Source organism: Saimiri boliviensis, chromosome 6 (assembly GCF_048565385.1).
Source record: "Saimiri boliviensis isolate mSaiBol1 chromosome 6, mSaiBol1.pri, whole genome shotgun sequence".
In the NCBI taxonomy this organism is placed as follows: domain Eukaryota; kingdom Metazoa; phylum Chordata; class Mammalia; order Primates; family Cebidae; genus Saimiri; species Saimiri boliviensis.
In genome coordinates this window covers 47,614,220-47,634,012 of record NC_133454.1, presented here as the reverse complement: position 1 = coordinate 47,634,012, position 19,793 = coordinate 47,614,220, and the positions used below count along the sequence as shown (strand labels likewise).

At 40.8% G+C, this 19,793-nt stretch overlaps 2 protein-coding genes across 4 annotated transcripts; one reads left to right on the top strand and one right to left on the bottom strand.

The window, feature by feature from the left end:
- Positions 1-8,095: 8,095 nt before the first annotated feature.
- Positions 8,096-13,113, bottom strand: CFAP68 (cilia and flagella associated protein 68). Of its 2 annotated transcripts, XM_003923721.4 has the most exons (5): positions 12,347-13,113; positions 10,648-10,778; positions 9,661-9,891; positions 9,062-9,128; positions 8,096-8,517 (listed from the first exon to the last, which is right to left on the bottom strand). In XM_003923721.4, the coding sequence occupies exons 2-5, from the start codon at positions 10,738-10,740 to the stop codon at positions 8,381-8,383; spliced, it is 528 nt and encodes a 175-aa protein (XP_003923770.1). In that variant the 5' UTR covers positions 10,741-10,778; positions 12,347-13,113; the 3' UTR covers positions 8,096-8,380. The 2 variants fall into 2 exon arrangements, with proteins under 2 accessions (XP_003923770.1, XP_074256673.1); XM_074400572.1 differs by lacking the exon at positions 9,062-9,128 and having other exon boundaries at positions 10,648-13,111.
- A 24-nt stretch (positions 13,114-13,137) lies between these two features.
- FDXACB1 (ferredoxin-fold anticodon binding domain containing 1) lies at positions 13,138-19,165 on the top strand. 2 transcript variants are annotated; one of them, XM_003923720.4, is made up of 5 exons: positions 13,138-13,373; positions 13,620-13,776; positions 14,992-15,195; positions 15,363-15,521; positions 15,885-19,165. In XM_003923720.4, the coding sequence occupies exons 1-5, from the start codon at positions 13,202-13,204 to the stop codon at positions 17,065-17,067; spliced, it is 1,875 nt and encodes a 624-aa protein (XP_003923769.2). In that variant the 5' UTR covers positions 13,138-13,201; the 3' UTR covers positions 17,068-19,165. The 2 variants fall into 2 exon arrangements, with proteins under 2 accessions (XP_003923769.2, XP_010332878.2); XM_010334576.3 differs by having other exon boundaries at positions 15,336-15,521.
- Positions 19,166-19,793: the final 628 nt, after the last annotated feature.

The following is a 19,793-nucleotide window of genomic DNA, read 5'->3' as shown; positions in this document are numbered from 1 at the left end:
AGGGGCAGTAAACAGGACTTGGGTAATTATAACCTAACAAGCTCGGAGGTATAGTCTGAATCAGTGGCCCCCAACCTTTTTGGCACCAGGGAATGGTTTTGTGGAAGACAATTTTTCTGTGGCCCTGGGGGAGCAGAGGATGGTTTCAGGATGATTCAAACATTAGATTCTCATAAGGAATGCACAACCTAGATCTCTCACATGTGCAGTTCACGGTAGGATTCTGCTCATATGAGAATTTAATGCCAGCTACCATTGATCTAAGAGGAGGCAGATCTCAGGTTCACTCACCTCCTACTGTGCAGCCTGGTTCCTAATAGGCCACAGCTGTGGTTCCTAATGGTCTCTATGGCCTGGGGGTTGGGGATCCCTAGTTTAAATTATCTAGCAAACACCTACTAACCGCTAAGGCCAGGAAATATCCAATGCAATGATCTACCACATAATACTTAAGTTTTAGAATTACAGTTAATAACTGATCAATAGTGGTTCTATTATTTAGCTTAAAGACATACCACTGTGTAAAAAAAATCCCCCTCCCCCAAAAAAAGCAACTCTCCATTTCATTTCTGTGGGTCTGGACAAAACTTCTGATTCACTTGGTAAACAGCACTGCTGTAGGTGGTCTGGTATAAATGTTTATTGACAACTCTTATTTTTTCTTTAGCAGCTTCCAGCTAATTTTTCATTTCTTGCAAAATCAGAAGTGAGTCAGTTTGGGGGACTGACCAGGGTTTTGCAACAATTGCTCCAAATGTTTTTATGGCATAGAGGGAAACAACACATACTGGGGCCTATCAGAAGGTGAAAGGTGGGAGAAGGACAAGAATTGGGAAAAATACCTAATGGATACTAGGCTTAATACCTGGGTTATAAATCAATCTGTATAACAAACCCCATGACACATGTTTACCTATGTGACAAAATGAAGGGAAAAAAAAAGGTCACAATGAGATACCACTGTGCCCCTATTAGAATGACTAAAATGAAAAATTGACTATACTAAGTAAAACAAAAAATAAATAAATAAAATTAAAACTTAACAATAAAAAAAATTCATGGTGTAGGGGTGTGGAAGTAGGAGGATACAAATTGCAAATCCATACAGGTTCAAAACGCTTTCTCTTAAAAAACAATTCCCAAATAGTCTGAAATGCTGTGATCTAGCCAGAAGTTTACAGCCAATTTTCGTGGCTCTGTAGCAGACTCTGTTGGTGCCTAACCAACAACTATTTAGCACCTTCAGCCTTGCCAATAGTACCCCAAATCGGTTTATGTATACATCATATTCTTCCTAGCCATGTCCTTCAGAGAAGTGAACTCAAGCTCCAGTCACAGGAGGTCTATCTTGATTAGTCCAAACAAGCAGGGAAATTCTCTTCTTGGTTTTCAAGATTAATCTTGAAAGAGCTATGACTCAATTATGGCAAATGAGACAGAAGGGAAGTCTGTTGGAGATGCTTCTAGAAAAAGTTTCTAAACTAAGAACAAGTTTCTAAAGGATTCAGAGAGAGAAAGAGAGAGAGAGAAAGAGAGAAAGAGAGAGATTTTTTTTTTTTTCTTGCTCTGGATGTTGGAGCATGAGAATGTGATGCCTGGATTACTGTAGCCATTTTGAAAATGTGAGGGGGCATTCATGATAGGCTGAGCACAAAGACAATAATCTCAGGTCCTTAATGGGTCAATGAATCGCTGAATTTGCCAACTCTAGAGTTTCCCTACTTCAGGCTGTCTGATTATGTCTTGTTTTTGTTAATAATCTATTTTGATGTGGGTTTTCTGTTACTAGGAGGCAAAAACATCTGATATTATAAAGCCTGAATTAGATAGTACAAAATAACTGAATGCCTAGAAGCCATGTGTCAATTTTAATCATTTTAGTGAATTACCATTTCCCAAGCAATGATTGACTTGGTTTTAAATAAATCACAACTTTGACTCTTAGATAATGAAATTTGTTTCAAACATGTGCAGGATTACATTTTTTTGTTTATCGTTACCATAAGTGTCTAAGTTAGACTGGTTCTTTATTGTTATTCTTTTCTAGATCACACCCTTTGCTGTGGCTATTCACAGCTACAATATTAGTACAGGACTATTCTAGTACAGTATATTTGAGCGGTTTTTTAGCTATATAGCTAGCTCATCCATGATTCTACTTCATTCCCTATATCCGAATTATGCCAGAAGTTTACTGAGGCAATTCTAATTAGCATTTGTTTTGTTTTTTAATAGTAGCTAACATTTACTGAACACTATATTAGTCCATTCTCACTTTGCTGTAAAGAACTACCTGAGACTGTGTAATTTATGAAGAAAAGAGGTCTTCAGGAATTCAAATGGAGATATTCAAGAGACAGTTGGATATTTATATCCAGTATTCTGGAGACACATCTGGGATAGAAGTGTAGGTTTAAAATTTGTAATCATATATATAGGAGTTAAAGGCATAGTAGTAGGTAGTATCATCTGGGAGTAGAAAAAGAGAAGCAAAAGGGCCAGCCACTGAATCCCTGGAAATGCAAACTTAAGGGACTGGCAGAGAAAAGTGAGCTCATAAAAGAGAGCTAGTAATAATCAGAGAAATGAGAGAAAAACATGTTTAGCACAATGTCATAGAAACCAAGGGAATAAAATTTCAAGAAGTAGAAGGTCGGTGGTCAAGAGGATTATCAAATGCAAAATCTAAAAGTAACATATGAGCTGAAGTATCCATTAGATTTGGGAAAACTTTCACCGTCATTGAAACACTTTTAGGAAACTGGTGGGTCAAAGAGGAAATGCGGGACAGACTTCCTGACGAGATAGAGCAGTAAGCTCATATCTGATGCAATCCCTCTGCTGTAAACACACAGCAATGGCAGAATTTTTAAAGTAGAAAAGATAAATGACAAAGATATGGACAAATTAAATTATCAAATATTTAAATAAATAAAATTTAGGAGGATGGGCCTATTAGACTCTAGATAGAAGAAGACAGTGGAAGCTGATAAGTTCAATTCCTGCAGGGTAAAGGGACTAAAAGTGCTCAACCTAAGACAGAAGAAACAATTGGATCATGACTTAATGCCAGTGGCTGTGGTGGGATTTTCCCACTTGTGAAAGAAAGACAGAAAAATCCTGTCCATCTGCCTTCTGGGGTTATAGCTGAATAGAAACTGGGCTGAGTGAGGTGGAAAGATGAAGATACAGCCTCCTGATTCAGAATTTACATATGATATCTTTTTTTTTCCCCTGAGATGGAATCTTGCTCAGTTTCCCAGTCTGGAGGGCAACGGTGCAATCTCGGCCCACTGCAACCTATGCCTCCAGGGTTCAAGCGATTCTCCTGCCTCAGCCTCCCACTAACTGGGATTACAGGCACCCGCCACCACGCTCGGCTAATTTTTCTGAATTTTTAGTAGATATGGGGTTTCACCATGTTGGCCAGGCTGGTCTGGAACCCCTGATCTCAAATAATCTGCCTGCCTCGGCCTCCCAAAGCACTGAGAGTACAGGCATGAGCCATTGCACCCAGCCTACATGTGATATAGCTCAGTGACAGCATCCAATATGACAGCAGGACAGTAGCCCCATTCATCATTACAAAATCCCATTTAGAACTGGGAAGGAGAGAGATGTAAGTGTGATGAAGGCAACTGCAAAACTACCAGAGAGTAAGGAGTGGTGGACATAGAATCAGAGAAATAAAGAAGGAAAAGCAAACTGAGAATCTATTAAAAACCAGATTCCAAACACATGAAGAAATCTTATAGTAAGAAAGACAGGCAACAATAAAACCAAATATAAGAAAAACGAAGGACCTTGGAACCCACCCATTCTCTTACTTTAAGAAAAAAACAAATAATTGTTGCAAAGGTATTTTATATTTCTGTATTTTGCAGCTGCCTTTTGGTAAGTAGCACTTTTTTCAAATAAAAAAATTTTAATAAAAATTTACAAATTAAAATGAGGGGCTGGGAGCAGTGGCCCACACCTCTAATCTTAGCACTTTGGGAGGCTGACACAGGCAGATCACCTGAGGTCAGGAGTTCAAGATCAGCCTGGCTGACATGGTGAAACACCACCTCTACTAAAAATACAAAAGTTAGCCCGGCATGGTGGCACATGCCTGTAGTCACATCTACTCAGGAGGCTGAAGCAGATGAATTGCTTGAACCTGGGAGACAGACATTGCAGTGAGTTGAGATCACACCAGGGCACTCTAGCCTGGGCAACAGAGTGAGACTCCTTCTCAAAAAAAAAAAAAATGAGGGGGAATAATTTTATTTAGAAAGGGCAAGAAATGCTAAGTTAAAACAAGCAGAATTTGGCCGGGCACGGTGGCTCAAGCTTGTAATCCCAGCACTTTGGGAGGCTGAGGCGGGTGGATCACGAGGTCGAGAGATTGAGACCATCCTGGTCAACATGGTGAAACCCCGTCTCTACTAAAAATACAAAAAATTAGCTGGGCATGGTGGCACATGCCTGTATTCCCAGCTACTCAGGAGGCTGAGGCAGGAGAATTGCCTGAACCCAGGAGGCGGAGGTTGCGGTGAGCCGAGATCGTGCCATTGCACTACAGCCTGGGTAACAAGAGCGAAACTCCGTCTCAAAAAAAAAAAAAAAGCAGAATTTTAAAAGTGGATGGACATGAAAAAACCATTTAGATGTGTTAGAAATTGATGTTATGAATGCTATAAGGAACAGTTACACATTTCCAAATTGAAGGAAAGCTGAGGAATTCACTCAGAATACAGCAAATTAGGGGAAAAGATTTTTTAATATAAGAACAGTTAAGATACATGGAGGAGAGAATGAGAAGCCATCATGTATCCAAATAAGTGCTTCTAAGAATTAATAGAGAAAATGATAAAGCTTTATTTGAAGAGAATCTTCAGAATTGAAGATGTGAGTCTTCAGATATTGGGCAGGATGCATAATACTAATATGCACTTAAATATATGATTGTGAAAATCCAGAACAATAAGGACCAGAAAAATCTTAAAAGATATGAGGACAAAAAGATGTATTAATTACAAATACGTTACGATTAGATTGACAGCAGACTTCTCAGCATCAATAAAAATCAAAAGACAATAGAGTAATGGCTTCAAAGTACTGGTGGAGTAGAAATAGCTGTTAACTCATAGTTTTAGGTAAGTTATCAAAGTAAAATATGCCACGAATGCAAATATGGCTCAATATTGGAAAAATCTCTATAAATTTACTATATTAATAGAGTAAAAGAAAATAAATCTTATGATTATCCCAACTAATGCGTGGTTCAGCTTCTCTACATGGAGGGAAACTTCTGTTAGAAAATCAGAAATAGGGCCGGGCGCAGTGGCTCACGCCTATAATCCCAGCGCTTTGGGAGGCCGAGGCGGGTGGATCACGAGGTCAAGAGATCGAGACCATTTTGGTCAACAAGGTGAAACCCCGTCTCTACTAAAAATACAAAAATTAGCCAGGCGTGGTGGTGCACGCCTGTAGTCCTGGCTACTCGGGAGGCTGAGGCAGGAGGATTGCTTGAACCCAGGAGGCGGAGGTTGCGGTAAGCTGAGATCATGCCATTGCACTCCAGCCTGGGTAACAATAGCGAAACTCTGTCTCAAAAAAAAAAAAAAAAGAAAAAAAGAAAAGAAAATCAGAAATCAGAAATTTCCTCAAGTTGGAAAATATTATACAATAAAAACTTAGCGCAAACATTATACTTACTAAAGAAAATTTAAATTCATTTCACTCCCTTGAATATCCTGAGCAAGACAAGGATGCCCATTATCACACTTAATATTTAATATAGCAATAAAGGTTCTGACCAATGCCATAACAGAAGAAAAAACAAAGAAGAGGTGTAAGAATTGGAAGGATAGAGATGAAACTGTTATTATATATAAATGATATAATAATCTGCCAAAACAACCTCAAAAGAATCAACAGAAAGGCTGGGCATGATAGTTCATGCCTGCAATCCCAATACTTTGGGGTGCTGAGGTGGGAGGATCGCATTACCTTGGGAGTTTGAGACCAGCTTGGGCAACGTGGTGAAACTCTGTCTCTATTAAAAAAATTAAAAACAAAAACAAAAACAAAAAATTAGTCAGGTGTGGTGGTGCACACCTGTAGTTCTAGGTACTTGGGAGGCTGAGGTGGGAGAATCACCTGAACCCGGGAGTTTGAGATTTGAGGCTGCAGTGAGCCAAGATCACATCACTGCCCTCCAGCCTGGGGAAATGGGAGTTAGACCCTGTCTCAAAAAAAAAAAAAAAAAAAAAAAAAATCAGAATCAACAAACCATTAGAACTAACAAGAGAGTTCAGCAAACTTGCAGAACACAATCTCAGATTATGGAATACTGTGCTGGTCATCTACTTCTGCATATCAAACTACCTGAAAATTTAGTGGCTTAAAACAACATTCATTTTATTCAGCCTTCCTAGGTGGTATTCAGCTGGTAGATGGTCTCATCTATAGGTTTTAAGTAAACTTTCATTCCTGATACCTTGGCACAGACGGTTGGAAAGCTGGGTCTCAGATGGGCTTCTCTCTCTGTCTTCATAGTGTCAGGGTCTCTCTACAAGATCTCTCTAGCAGATAGACTTCTCATATGGTGGCTTCTCCAGGAAGGAGTGTTCCAAAAGACGGGAAGTGGGAGCTGCAAGGTTCTTAAGATATTTACACAGTGTTTCTTTTGCCATAATTGTTTGACCAAAGCAGTTGCAAAGCCTTTCTACATTCAAAGGGAAGGGCACAGATCCCCTACCTCTGAGTGGAGGGAAGAGTAAAAAAGTTTTTGGCCAACCTTAATCCTCCACAGGAGCTTACAGAGAGGGAGAAAACATATAAAATCACGAAAATTCACGAGGAATAATGGCATTAATAGCAATAATATACAAGAAACTCCTCCTGCAAATCAGCAAGAAAAGGACAGCTATTCCAAATTAAAAAAAAAAAAAAAAAGACTATGCATAGGACATGTATCCAAGCGGAAATCAAGAAGCCGACATGGATACAAAGGAATGCCAAAAATAACTGGTCATCAAGAAATACAAATCAAAGTAACAACAAGCTATCTCTTTACAACAGTGTTTCACAATATTGGTATTACCAGTATTTTGGGCCAGACAATTCTTTGTTGCTAGGGCTTGTCTCTACCTAGTAGGATATTTAGCAGCATCCCTGGCCTATACTCACTAGCTGTCAATAGACACTCCGCTTTGGAAAATAAAAAATATCTCTAGAAATTGCCAGTTATCTCCTGGGGGATAAAATCATCCCAGGTTGAGAACCATTCTCAAGAAGGGATGCTCACTAGGGTCACAGCAAAGTTGTACTATATGACTCTGATTACCTGGCTTATACCCAGAAAGCATCTAGCCAAACCTAGCCTAAATTATGCTGGATTCTGCAGTGTTACCACAATTACTGAAGGAAGAGAAGAGCACAGTGGTTGTCAACTTGAAAGAAATAATTCTTTTTCTTTTCTTTTCTTTTTCTTTTTTCTTTTTTTTTTTTTTTTTGAGACAGAGTCTCGCTCTGTTGCCCAGGCTGGAGTGCAGTGACATGATCTAGGGCTCACTGCAACCTCCACTTCCTGGGTTCAAGCGATTCGCCTCCCTCAGCCTCCTGAGCAGCTGATTACAGGCATGGGCCACCATGCCCGGCTAATTTTTGTATTTTTAGTAGAGATAGTGTTTTGCCATGTTGGTCAGGCTGGTCTCGAACTCCTGACCTCAGGTGATTCACCTGCCTCAGCCTCTCAAAGTGCTGGGATTACAGGTATGAGCCACTGCACCCAGCCAAAATAATTCTTTTTTTTTTTTAATTGTTGTTTTTTTGAGATGGAGTTTCACTCTTGTTACCCAGGCTGGAGTGCAATGGCGCGATCTCGGCTCACCGCAACCTCCGCCTCCTGGGTTCAGGCAATTCTCCTGCCTCAGCCTCCCGAGTAGCTGGGACTACAGGCGTGCGTCACCATGCTCAGCTAATTCTTGTATTTTTAGTAGAGACGGGGTTTCACCTTGTTGACCAGGATGATCTCGATCTCTTGACCTTGTGATCCACCTGCCTCAGCCTCCCAAAGTGCTGGGATTACAGGCGTGAGCCACCGCGCCCGGCCAAAATAATTCTTTTTATGGACCTTGTACAACACCGCAAATGTAGAACTGAGTTGATATATTAAATTTGATGTTTAAATCTTGGTTAAAACAACAACAAAAAAAGGATAAAGATCATTTTCTGTGTTTTTTGCTTTATTTATTCAGAGTAAAACTGTTACAGTGAGCTAAATTTTTAGTTGTCCTTTGAGTGTGCTCCCTCCTACATTTTACTCTGGAAAAGTGAAGTAACTTATCATTTCTTAGAAACCTGGATGCTGAAATTAGTCAATACTAGGACCTTATACACATCCTGAGTGATGCCCGATTTGAGGCTTTGAATAGCTATTCATGTAAGTTGACTTTTCTGTGCATTTGTATTGAGGAGGATCCAGTTCAGGTTGATGTCCTGGGAACCAGTGAGGCTCTCGTTTAAATCCTGAGGGAAGGAAAAAAGGGAAGGAAAGACAAATTAAAACAGTCAACAAGAAGGAGTTTTAGTAACTGATCTTGCTCTTATTTCTAGGGACTAGACAGTAAATTCTGTCAAAATTGAAGAAAAAAACTGTTTACTCATTCATTTACTTAGTCACCTTTTTTTTTTTTGAGATGGAGTCTCTGTCACCCAGGTGGGAGTACAGTGATGTGATTTCTGCTCACTGAAACCTCCATCTCTCGGATTCCAGTGATTCTCCTGCCTCAGCCTCTGGTGTAGCTGAGATTACAGGCATGCACCACTGCACCCAGCTAATTTTTGTATTTTTTTTAGTAGAGATGGGGTTTCACCATGTTGGTCTGGAACTCCTGACCTCAAGTGATCTGCTTGCCTCAGCCTCCCCAAGTGCTGGGATTACAGGCGTGAGACACTGTGCCCAGCCTCACTTATTCACCTACTCAGTTTACTTTTATTTGAGTTCCTTCTATGTGCCAGTCACTGAGTTAGGTTCTCAAAATGTAAGAATTAGAAAAGACAGTCTACGTACTATGTGTTGAAAGTGGCATTTTGTTGTTGTAGCTTGTATCATATGTTGTTTCAAAGTAGTGTCCAAACTGGAAAGAAAAATTAACGGATTGAGAATCTGGAAGTCTACAGCTAACATTAGGAAATAAAGATCAATATGACATGAATTCTCATGTAATGTCATATTTCAGATGGACTTGAGGTCTATGGTGTCAGTCTATATCCTTCTAACTTTCGTATCTTTTGTATGTTTGTTTGTTTAGAAGAGATTTAAGCACAAGACTCAGATAAATGACAAGTCTTGATAGGCCAGGGGGGAAAAGCTAGCCTAAGTCAGAAGACATTATTAATTTCTGTAGATGAACAGATAAAGTCCAAACAGAAGTAAGAGAAAAGGAGGACTACCCATCCTTTTGAAACCTTACAGATAATAAAATATTCAACTTGACAGTAAAATGGCATAGGTGGTTCAGCTGTAGACAGCTCCCCTGCTCCAACCACTTCCCTGAGAGATCACTGCACTGGAAGTTATTACATCCCTGCATTTCAAATGGCCACTGCATTTCTTTTGCTAACAGAAGGAAACAAACAAACAAACAAACAAAGACAATGTTAGATTACCTGGGAAGGCAAGGGTTTGGGCTGCACGACATTCCTCAGGTCATATCTTTCCTGGTTCCAGTTGCCCATCAGGGTACGGTTTGAATAGGTATTCTCATTAGTGGTGCATCTCCATCCATACTGGAAAAACTTGGACGTACTATTCCAATCTGTCCACACTTCACCATGGCCATCTGCATTAATGAGGCTGCCACAGTGTGGGTTTGTGAGGAAACAGACGAGGTTCTGTCTCTGGGAAAAGACAAGAATAGAAAAGCTTATTGAACAAACCAGAAAACAGAAAAAGCATCCTTTCCCGCCCTTGTTTTACAGAGTCAGGTATAACACAAGCACACCTTAGATCGAGGCTTTGTTATGGGTCTGTTTCTTTCTCTCTAAGTCCTGGAACCCTTTGATCTATTCTCTCAATCAGCAACAGTGGATTACTATATAGATTAAATCCACACCCCTGATCCCCAGAACCCGTGAAAAGACAGGAAAAACTTCAGTATTCCTAATACAATATGGAGAATTAGCTAAATTTTTAGGTAATTTTGAGATGCAGGCATTCAGGAACTAAGGATACTGCTATATTCAAAGAGAATAGAAATAAATGAGAGTTGAATAACTAGATAACAGAGTAAATGAGTAATAAATGATCACTTCCTTCCTTCTAGCTCAAATAATGCCTTCCCTGAAGTTAGCTTGTTTTTATCTCACATAAAACTTTATCTTCATATCTTTCACTTTATTTATAACTTTATACCATATATTAGTGTTTTTAAAGTCTGTGTTATATCTCCCATACTGAGCTGTATGCCCCTAAAGGACAGGATCTGTTTTATTCATTATTGTACCCTGTCCTTCTGTCTGCCCTCCCCAATTAATCTGGTTTGCATATGCCAGATAATCAATGTCTGATTTCATTTTTTATAAGGTAAAAGCTCAATCTTCCTTTTTTCCCCCAAAACCTAAGTCTGGTCCCCTGGCTTAGGAACAAGGTAATACCTTCCCTGAAGAAGAGTAACTTGATGTTGAGTAGGTTGAGCTATTTGAAGATTTCTTAGGAGAGTGACAGAAATCCTTATTTGGCTGTTCCATGTTCTTTAAAGATGTCACCAAACCTGGTTTTCCTAGTTCTCCAAAGAAAGAATCACCCAGATTACCATGGGCAAGTGGCCATGTTTGGTAGTCACCACCCACTTGCCTTTGCACAGGCAGAAACAAAGCTAATAATGTGGCATTGAGGATGACATCTCAGGTAACTACCCTCATACAATCTGCCTTTGTGAAGACAGGTGCATGCAGATGTTATCAAACAACATGATGACCAGAGTAGCTGGTCCCACAAAGACCAATGGGCCTGGTACTCAGACTGGAGATCTAGGTGTCACTGTCTCTAGGGCTGGAATGACAGATATCACCATCCATTCAGTTGTCCAAGCCAGTAAGCCTGGAGCTTGTCTTCTGACTTGTCTTTAATATTCTGACTTGTCTTTAATATTCATCCAATTCTGACTTTATCTTCTGACTTGTCTTTAATATTCATCCAATCACTAGGTGTTGTTGATTTTTGAATCAGACCACTATTCTCCATTCCTACTGGCAAACTTCAATTCAAATCACTGTCAGCCTTGTCTCCATTATTGCAGTTGCCTCTTGTTTTATCCTGCCATCCGCCTTGTTTCTCTCCAAGCCTTTCTCCATAGGAAAGCAGAATTTTTCAAAATCAAAGTGTAATTGTATCATCTTCTTATTTAAAATCTTTCAGTGGCTTTCCACGGTTTTCAGAATAAGGTTCAGCCTGCGAAAATAGCTTACAACAGAACAGAAAACCAAACACAGCATGTTCTTGTTACTGAAAGGGGTCCTGATTCAGATCCCAAGAAATGGTTCTTGGATCTCATGCAAGAAAGAATTCAGAGTGAGTCCCTAAAGTGAAAGGTAGTTTAAGAAAGTAAAGGAATAAAGAATGGCTACTCCATATGCAGATCAGCTCCGAGGGCAGCTGCTTGCCCATATTGTGGTTGTTGATTATACACTAAACAAGGAGCAGATTATTCATACCTCCCCTTTTTTAGACCATATAGGCCAACTTCCCGACATTGCCATGGCATTTGTACACTGTCATGATGCTGGTGGGAGTATAGCAGGGAGGACGACCAGAGGTCACTCTCGTTGCAATCTTGGTTTTGATGAATTTTAGTTGGCTTCTTCACTGCAACCTGTTTTATCAGCAAGGTCTTTATGATCTGTATCTAGTGCTGAGCTTTCTCATCCTGTGACTAAGAATGCCTTAACTTACTGGGAATGCAGCCCAGGTCTTAGCCTTATTTTGCCTAGCCGCTATTCAAGATGGAGTTTCTCTGTTTTAAATACCTCTGACATTCTCACTTATAAATGTGAGCTAAATATTGAGTACACATGGACCTAAACATGGAAATAACAGACACTGCAGACTACTAACTAGAGTAAAGAGGAAGGGTTAGTGTGGGTTGAAAGATTATTAGGTACAATGTACCAATGTAACAAACCTGCAACCTACCATATCCACGTAACAAACCTGTGCATGTACCCCCATATCTAAAATAAAAGTCCATTATTACTTTTTAAAGGCTTACAATGCTCCCTACGACCTGGCCCTTGCTAACTCTTCAATCTCATCTGTTACTCACTCTCCCACCAACTGTGTTTCAGCCAAACTCACCTATTTTGTTTCTCCATCATGCTTTTACGTATATTGTTCCTTCTGCCTCTTCACGCCTCTTGACCCAGTTAAGTGGCACGTTTACCCTCTTAGCTTTCAACTTGGGTTCACCTCATCCAAGGAGTCTTTGACCCACTTTGCCCAAAATCTTGGTAAAGTTCTTCTTCTGTGTGCTCCCACAGCACGCTGAATCACTTCATACATAGCACACATCCTACCATATCAGAGTTGCCTCTTTCGCTCTGTGCATTCCCCATCAGACTGTAGGCTCAGTGAAATTATAGGCCATATCTTGTTCATCCATATATCTTAACCACCCTCAGTGGCCTGGCACGTAACAGGCGCTGAATAATCTTTTTTGAATGAATAGAAGATAGCAGATTGAAGCATCTGGAGGAGAACTTTTGAGCAGCAGAGATATTGGGATGCAGCCATATCGGACGAGATGAAAAAGGTTTCAAAATCCTCTGCGTCTGGGGCATGCGAGACACAGTACAACCTCTCCTTGGCCTCAGCCCGGCCCCGTTTCTTTCACTCAGAACTCTCCTCACACCCCAGCGTTAGTGACTGCTTGTGACCTCATGCAGGTGTGATGAAGTCGCTCATCTGGGCTGAAGACACTTTGATCTTCCCGAAGGAGTGAAAGGGCGAGGGGACAGGGGAGTGGGCGTCCTGCTTTTGAGCTCATAGTTACTATTCTCCCTGGGAGTCGGTGCACCAGTTCGTCTAGACAACCGGATGCCATGAGTACGTCATCAACTAGTGACGGGTAAAGGGGGTGGGGGCAGAGATCTGCGAAGGAAGTGACGTAAAACGAGCGCCGCAGAGAACGCGAGCCGGGAGCCCAAGGAGGCCATGGCCCCTCGGCGCCTCCTGTTGGTTGGGGAGGGGAATTTCTCCTTCGCCGCCGCTCTGAGCGAGACCCTGGATCGGAGCACTAGTCTTACCGCCACCTGCCTCCAGCTCCCGGCCGAGTTGGCTCGGGATCCAGTGGCCCGGGAGAATCTGCAGTGCCTGCGTGAGCGAGGTAGCGAGACCCCGCCTCTGCGAAGCCCCGCCCAGCTGCCGGACGTCCCAAAGTGGAAAGGGTGGGGGCGTGGGGTTGTAACACACATGGAGATTGTTCTTGATCGTCCCACGGATTTTCACATAAAGCCGGCTTTGTACCCAGACTTGGGCTGGTCTGCACGGTTTAAGTTAGGAAGAGTTTTTCTGTTCCACGCCTTAAGACATCTCCTGTCTATATTTTGCGCCCCCAAACTATCTTTGCCAGGTATTGACGTACGTTTCGGCGTCGATTGCACCCAGCTGTCAGATGTCTTTGAACTGCACGACAGGGAATTTGATCAGATTTATTTCAACTTTCCGCACTGTGGACGCAAAGCTGGCGTAGCTAAGAACAGGGAACTGCTTGCCAAGTTTTTCCAAAGGTGAGGAAAGGAGAGCCCTCACAAGTAAAATGTTTAAGATGTCCATAACATAGTTACTGCACCCAAACATAAGGCACACGTGTAAGCTGCTATGATGTGTTTAGAAGAGAATAAAAAGCCCCAAAGGAATCCCCAATTTAGTTGGAAAGACAGATATATAAACCCTAAATGCTAAATGAAAATACAAATAGTGTACTCTTGGGCGTGTAAAAGAGGATCATTTATTTTTGATAATGCAAAATAATGAGAGCCATATAGTCTAATGGCTAAGAAGATGCACTTGGAAGCCAGACTGCCTAGATTCAAATTCCACTGAACAGTTTTGTTATTTTAAGCAAGCTTACTTAATCTTTACATGTTTCTGTTTCCTCAACTTGTAAACTAGGGATATTAATAGTAATTAGGCCAGGCATGGTGGCTCACGCCTGTAATCTCAGCACTTTGGGAGGCTGAGGTGGGCAGATCACCTGAGGTCAGGAGTTTGAGACCGGCCTGGCCAATATGTTGAAACCCTGCCTCTACTAAAAATACAAAAATTAGCCAGCCCTGGCGGCACGCCCCAGTAGCCCCAGCTACTTGGGAGTCTGAAGCATGAGAATCTCTTGAACTCAGGAGGTGGAGGTTGCAGTGAGCTGAGATCGTGCCACTGCACTCCAGCCTGGGCAACAGAGGAAAACTCTATCCCTCCAACCTCCAAAAAAAAAAAAAAAAGTAACTAACAGCCTCCCTCATAAAATTATTGCGAACTTAAAATAGTGCTTTACATGGTTATACCACAAGATATGATACTATTGGAGGTGTCCGATGGGGCATAGCTGTCAGTAAACTTTTGACAGAGGCAGTATTTTAAGCTAGTATTTGGATTACGAGAGGGCAGTGAAAAGAATTTTCTAAATGGGAAGAAACAGCCTAAGCAGTGAATCATGTATAGGAACTGTGCAGATATTGACCTTTCTATGACATACAGATGAACAACACAAATGCAAAGCAGACCCTGGTCAGCCAGTGGTATTCATTAGTGGGTTGAACATTTAATTTACATTTGCGTTTACTTCCAGCTACTTTCTTTGTATTTGGGGGGTTTAATAGATTTTTGCACATAGGTATGATTGGATTTTAATTATTGCACAGGCAAACCATGTGTATGTTGCCAACTCCTGTGGTAATTTCCACTTGTTTATGATAATTAGTTGGTGTTTCTTTTCTCCCTATTAGCTGTGCAGATGTTCTTGCAGAAGAAGGAGAAGTCCACGTGGCATTATGTAGAGGACAAGGTGGAACTCCTGTGGATAAGCCCCAGAGAGAATGGCACAACAGCTGGCAAGTGGTTGCCATGGCAGCCCTGGGTGGGCTCATTTTAAGTGATGTGTATCCATTCAGCTGTAAAGCTGTGCCAGGGTACAAGTGTACTGGATATAGGTAGGTAATAGCATAGGTCTAAACCTTCTGCTTTTTCATCTGTCTCACTAATGATAACAAAATCTCGTAGACAGACTTATAGGCCCTGCCAATTAACTGTTTCAGTCTCTAAAAATACTTATTTATTTTAACAATGACAGACTTCATATTGGTGTCTGTTTTGCAAGGAGTCAAGATAAGTCCTTTCATGTAGAAGGTGCTTTGAACCATGTCTTCACCAGGAGCTTACCCTTCGAAGATTCTCAACCCAGAATCTTCAGGATCAAACTGGGTAACCAGTGGTTTTCCTTTCAAGAACCAGAAGCACTTGTAGGAAAGTTGAACAGGTAACTGGAAGTCACTTTCATCTCCAATTGTATCCTGTTTGTCTTGATGGCAACCATATATTGAATGGATGGTACATAATTTGTTAGTGATGTTGGTGCTATGTTTATTTGTCAGCCTGGCCTCATTAAGCTTCTTTAGAATTAAAACTTGTCATATTTTCTGATATATTGTAGGGATGGTGGCTGTCAGAGTTCTGAAATACCTATCTCTTTCTCCTTATGGTAGATGATTTCTTTGTTTCCTTTCAAGATCATTTTAAGAATAATTTTTTTGTATCCAGCTGTTCATGTTTTAATTCTAGCTACATTATCATTATTCACTGTTTTAAGTTAGAAAAATTATTTTTGTATGTGTTTAAACAGGGGTTTCCTGGAAGCACCTTCATGTCATCCTATCAAAACCATAAATGAGAAACTCATTGCTGAATTAGGCAAAGCTTTCCCTCTAAAAAGGCTGAAATGTTCCTTCCCTTTGCTGCCACAGGAAGGTGCCAGTGTTCTTCCTTTCTGGAATTGTGACTTTCTATCAGCTGCTTTTTGGATTAGTCTCCATGAAGATAACTCAAATTCTGAGTCCCTGACTGATGGAACATCACAAGATGTGGAAGACTTTCTAGTGTCATTTTCAGAACTTAGCCTTCCCAAGAATCCTGGAAGAGATGGTAAAGAAGAAGCTTGTGAAGGAATCTGTGGCCAGGCTAAGGTCTACCTTAGACCTTCTCTCCTAGTTCATGTTCAGGATATTATCGAAGTACCAGACTTCCTCTCAGGTTCTCTGCACATCCTCAGTGGACCTGTCTTTCAGAAGTGCCACATTTTGCCTTTCACAATGCCAGCATTTCATGAGACTTTATTTATCCTTGGGTTTAATAAAAACCTGAAGGATGACTGTCTTCAATCACTGCTGGATCATCTGAAGGGCATTGTAGATAGCCTGCTGACTCAGACATCGCCAGAGATCTCTAAGCTGAGCAGTTTAGTTGAATTTGTCCTTCAGTCAAATAGAAAGGATTATATGATTCGTGTAAAGACTGATAATTTTAGCCCAGATTGTACTGAGGATCTAATTATTGGGTCTGTTACCACATCTGCAACAAGCATTATACATAAAGACCAGTGTTTTGTGTTTGTGTCTATGAACTTGGACTTATTAGCCATGCTTGTCTGGTGTATCTCTGACTGGAGAATGTTGTGGACGTTTGATAACCGTTTCCTGAAAAATTTCGTCCCTGGGAAAATAGCACCCTTTAAAAGTCATTCTCTGTATCCTCCATGTTACGTCCATGATATTAGTTTTTGGATAGATGAGAAGAAAGGGTTTGATGAACTAGAGTTTCACACTGTGGCCCGAGCAGTGTCCCAGGACACTGTTATATCCATACAGTTTCTTAGCCGTTATCAGCATCCAAAGACTCAACAGGTCAGTCTCTGCTATAGATTGACCTACCAGACCTGTGACAAGGCCCTCACCCAGCAGCAGGTAGCATCGATGCAGACCCACTTTAGGAAGGAGATTCAACAACGCCTATATGTTACACCGCGGTAGTTTAAATTCTTTCCTACAATGTGATCCTACATTGTTGGGGGGTGGGGGACTTGGAGGAAAATGACCAACTTATAACCAGTAGTCCTTTCTGGATTTTTAAAAAATCTTTTCCTTTGTGACCATAGCTGCTGTTGGTTGATCCTAAGGATACCTTGACTCTGTCACTTAAACTTATAGATTAGAATGTACAAAATTGGTGACATTTGGAGTTGTGCAATATTTTGGTCCTGAGAAGTGACTGAAACAATAAGCAAAACAGCATTTTGTACTTGAGATGCTCTATTGCTGAAGAAGAAGGCTGTAGAACTTAGGAGTCTCATTAAATATACATATGTTTTCCACACTGTATTCTTCCCTCAACTTTTCTTGCATCATTTCATTAAATCACCTTATGAGAGTAATTTTTGGAGTCAGACCAACATTTATTAGCTTTGTAAGTTGCAAGTATTCCATATTAGTTTTGGTATTGTTATCATCATCATAATTTTAATTCTGTGGTTGACTTGTTAAAGTCATGGAACTAATAAAGCTTCAGATTTAGGGTTAATATTTGGATCCTCTAAAGCCCATATTCTTTCTGCCACTTTGTTACTTTTTCGCTAGTCTTAACAGTAATTGTTCAATTGTGATTAACTCTAAACTTTGCCTCTCTAGATTTTGGGGCCTTCTGTTATAAGTACCTCTAAGGGACACTGGAAAATTAACTTAGCCTAGGTTTCTGCAGAATGCGGTACTCTAATATGAAGTAATGTATGCTCCTGTTCATAGTTAGGCTCCACATTTGGGATTATATTCTGTGAGGGACATGACTGTCTTATTTATTCTTGGAGAAAAGCATTTGGGAAAGCAAAAAGGGAAGCACAGAGACAAATTAGGAGGTTATTGCAGTAATGCAAATGAGATCATAATGACCTGGACTAAGGTGGTAAAATGTTGGGTTGGATAGTATTTGGAAGGACTTGCTGATGAATTAAACGTTTGTGTGTAGGTGAGAGAGGTGTGGGGTTAGAGAAATAAAGGAATTAAGCGGACTCCTCAGTTTTTGACCTGCATACCCAGAAGATTAGAAGTGTCAGTCACTGGGATGGAAACACTGCCATAGGAGTAAGTTTGGGGAGTGGGATAAAGAACCAAGGGATCTCTTATGGACACATCTATTGCTGAGCTCTCCACATAGACTATTTTGCTAATTGATGGCAGGTAATGTGATTTATCCCTTTCTTCTTTCCTCAGTAGTGCTTGGTACATGGAGGAGGTAGTGTTTGAGCTGGATCTTAAAACAAGGGCAGGAATGTAAAGGGAGAATTATTAGGCAAGTAGGGTGTGCATTTCAGGCAGAGGGCATCCATGAACAGAGATATAGATAAGGGAGCATTCGAGGGCACTTTCTAGGCTAGTTAGCTGAAATGTAAAGTGTGAAAAGGAAAGTAGTGGGAGATAAGATTCGAAAGGTAGGTGGGGGCTGGAGTTCATGCAAGACCAAATGCTAGAATAAGGAGTTTTTACTTTATTTGGTAGGCAATAGGAAAAAATCTGATTTTTTTTTTACTAAGGAAGTGACACAGAGTAGTGCTTTGGAAAATTAACCAAATAACTTTGTGCAGGATGAATTTGAGATGAGTGATCCCTGTGAAGATGCTATTGTGTTAGTTCTAGGTAGAGAAGTAGGGAGGGACCTGCATTAGAGTTAAATGAAAAGGAGGAAATGGGTATATGAGATACAGCTAGGCTGGGTGCAGTGGCTCCTGCCTATAATCCCAGCACTCTGGGTGGCTGAGGCAGGTGGATCACTTGAGGCCAGGAGTTACAGACCAGCCTGGCCAACATGGCAAAACCTAATCTCTACTAAAAATACAAAAATGAGCCAGTGTGGTGGTTAACACCAGTAGTCTCTGCTACTTGAAAGGCTAAGCAATGACAACCTCTTGAACCTGGAAGGTGGAGGTTACAGTAAGCTGAGATTGTGCCACGGTCAGCCTGGGTGACCAAGGAAGACTCTTGTCTCAAAAAAAAAAAAAAAAAAAAAAAAAAGCTAAGCTAGATACTTGAACTTGGTAACTATTGACTGCATGGCACGCAGGAATTGAGCAATATGATCAGTTTTCATTTTCAGTACTTAGGAATTTTTAGTAGGAAATCACAACCTTCTGGGACCTTGTCAAGGTTAGTGTTCCCTCTATACAGTTACTGGCATGGAGCTCCACAGAGTAGGATATAGCTCTGTGCTTAGGGGAGTGGATAGAGTGTCAGGGTTAGATGAATGACCCCCAGGAGTCACAAGTATGATATTATCAACGTGCTGGTATAAAAAGGATTGTAGGAAGTGAAGCCCTTTCACCTGATCTTGTGGGAAGAGCATGGGCTTTCTGGTAAGATAGTCCTGGGCTGGAATATGGCCCCAGCATTTACTAGCTCCAAGTTTATTTAGTTTCCTGATCAATAAAACAAGGTGGTTGTATTAAGTTTAAAAAGCATAAAATATGTAAAATGCCTACCACAATGCTGAAGTAGCAATGACAGTGATGGACGTCTGATTCAATTTGCCACACAGAATTTCATCAGTCTACATTCTGCCATTACCAGTTTGTCTGAAGCAGTTTTTAGCTACAGGCTGTCTCTGTCGCTGTCACCAAAATACAGAGAAGGCAAGGTGTTAAAAATGACATTTTAAGGACTTCTCTTTTAGTAGATAGCTATGCTATGATATTTAACGGAATACTTCGCAT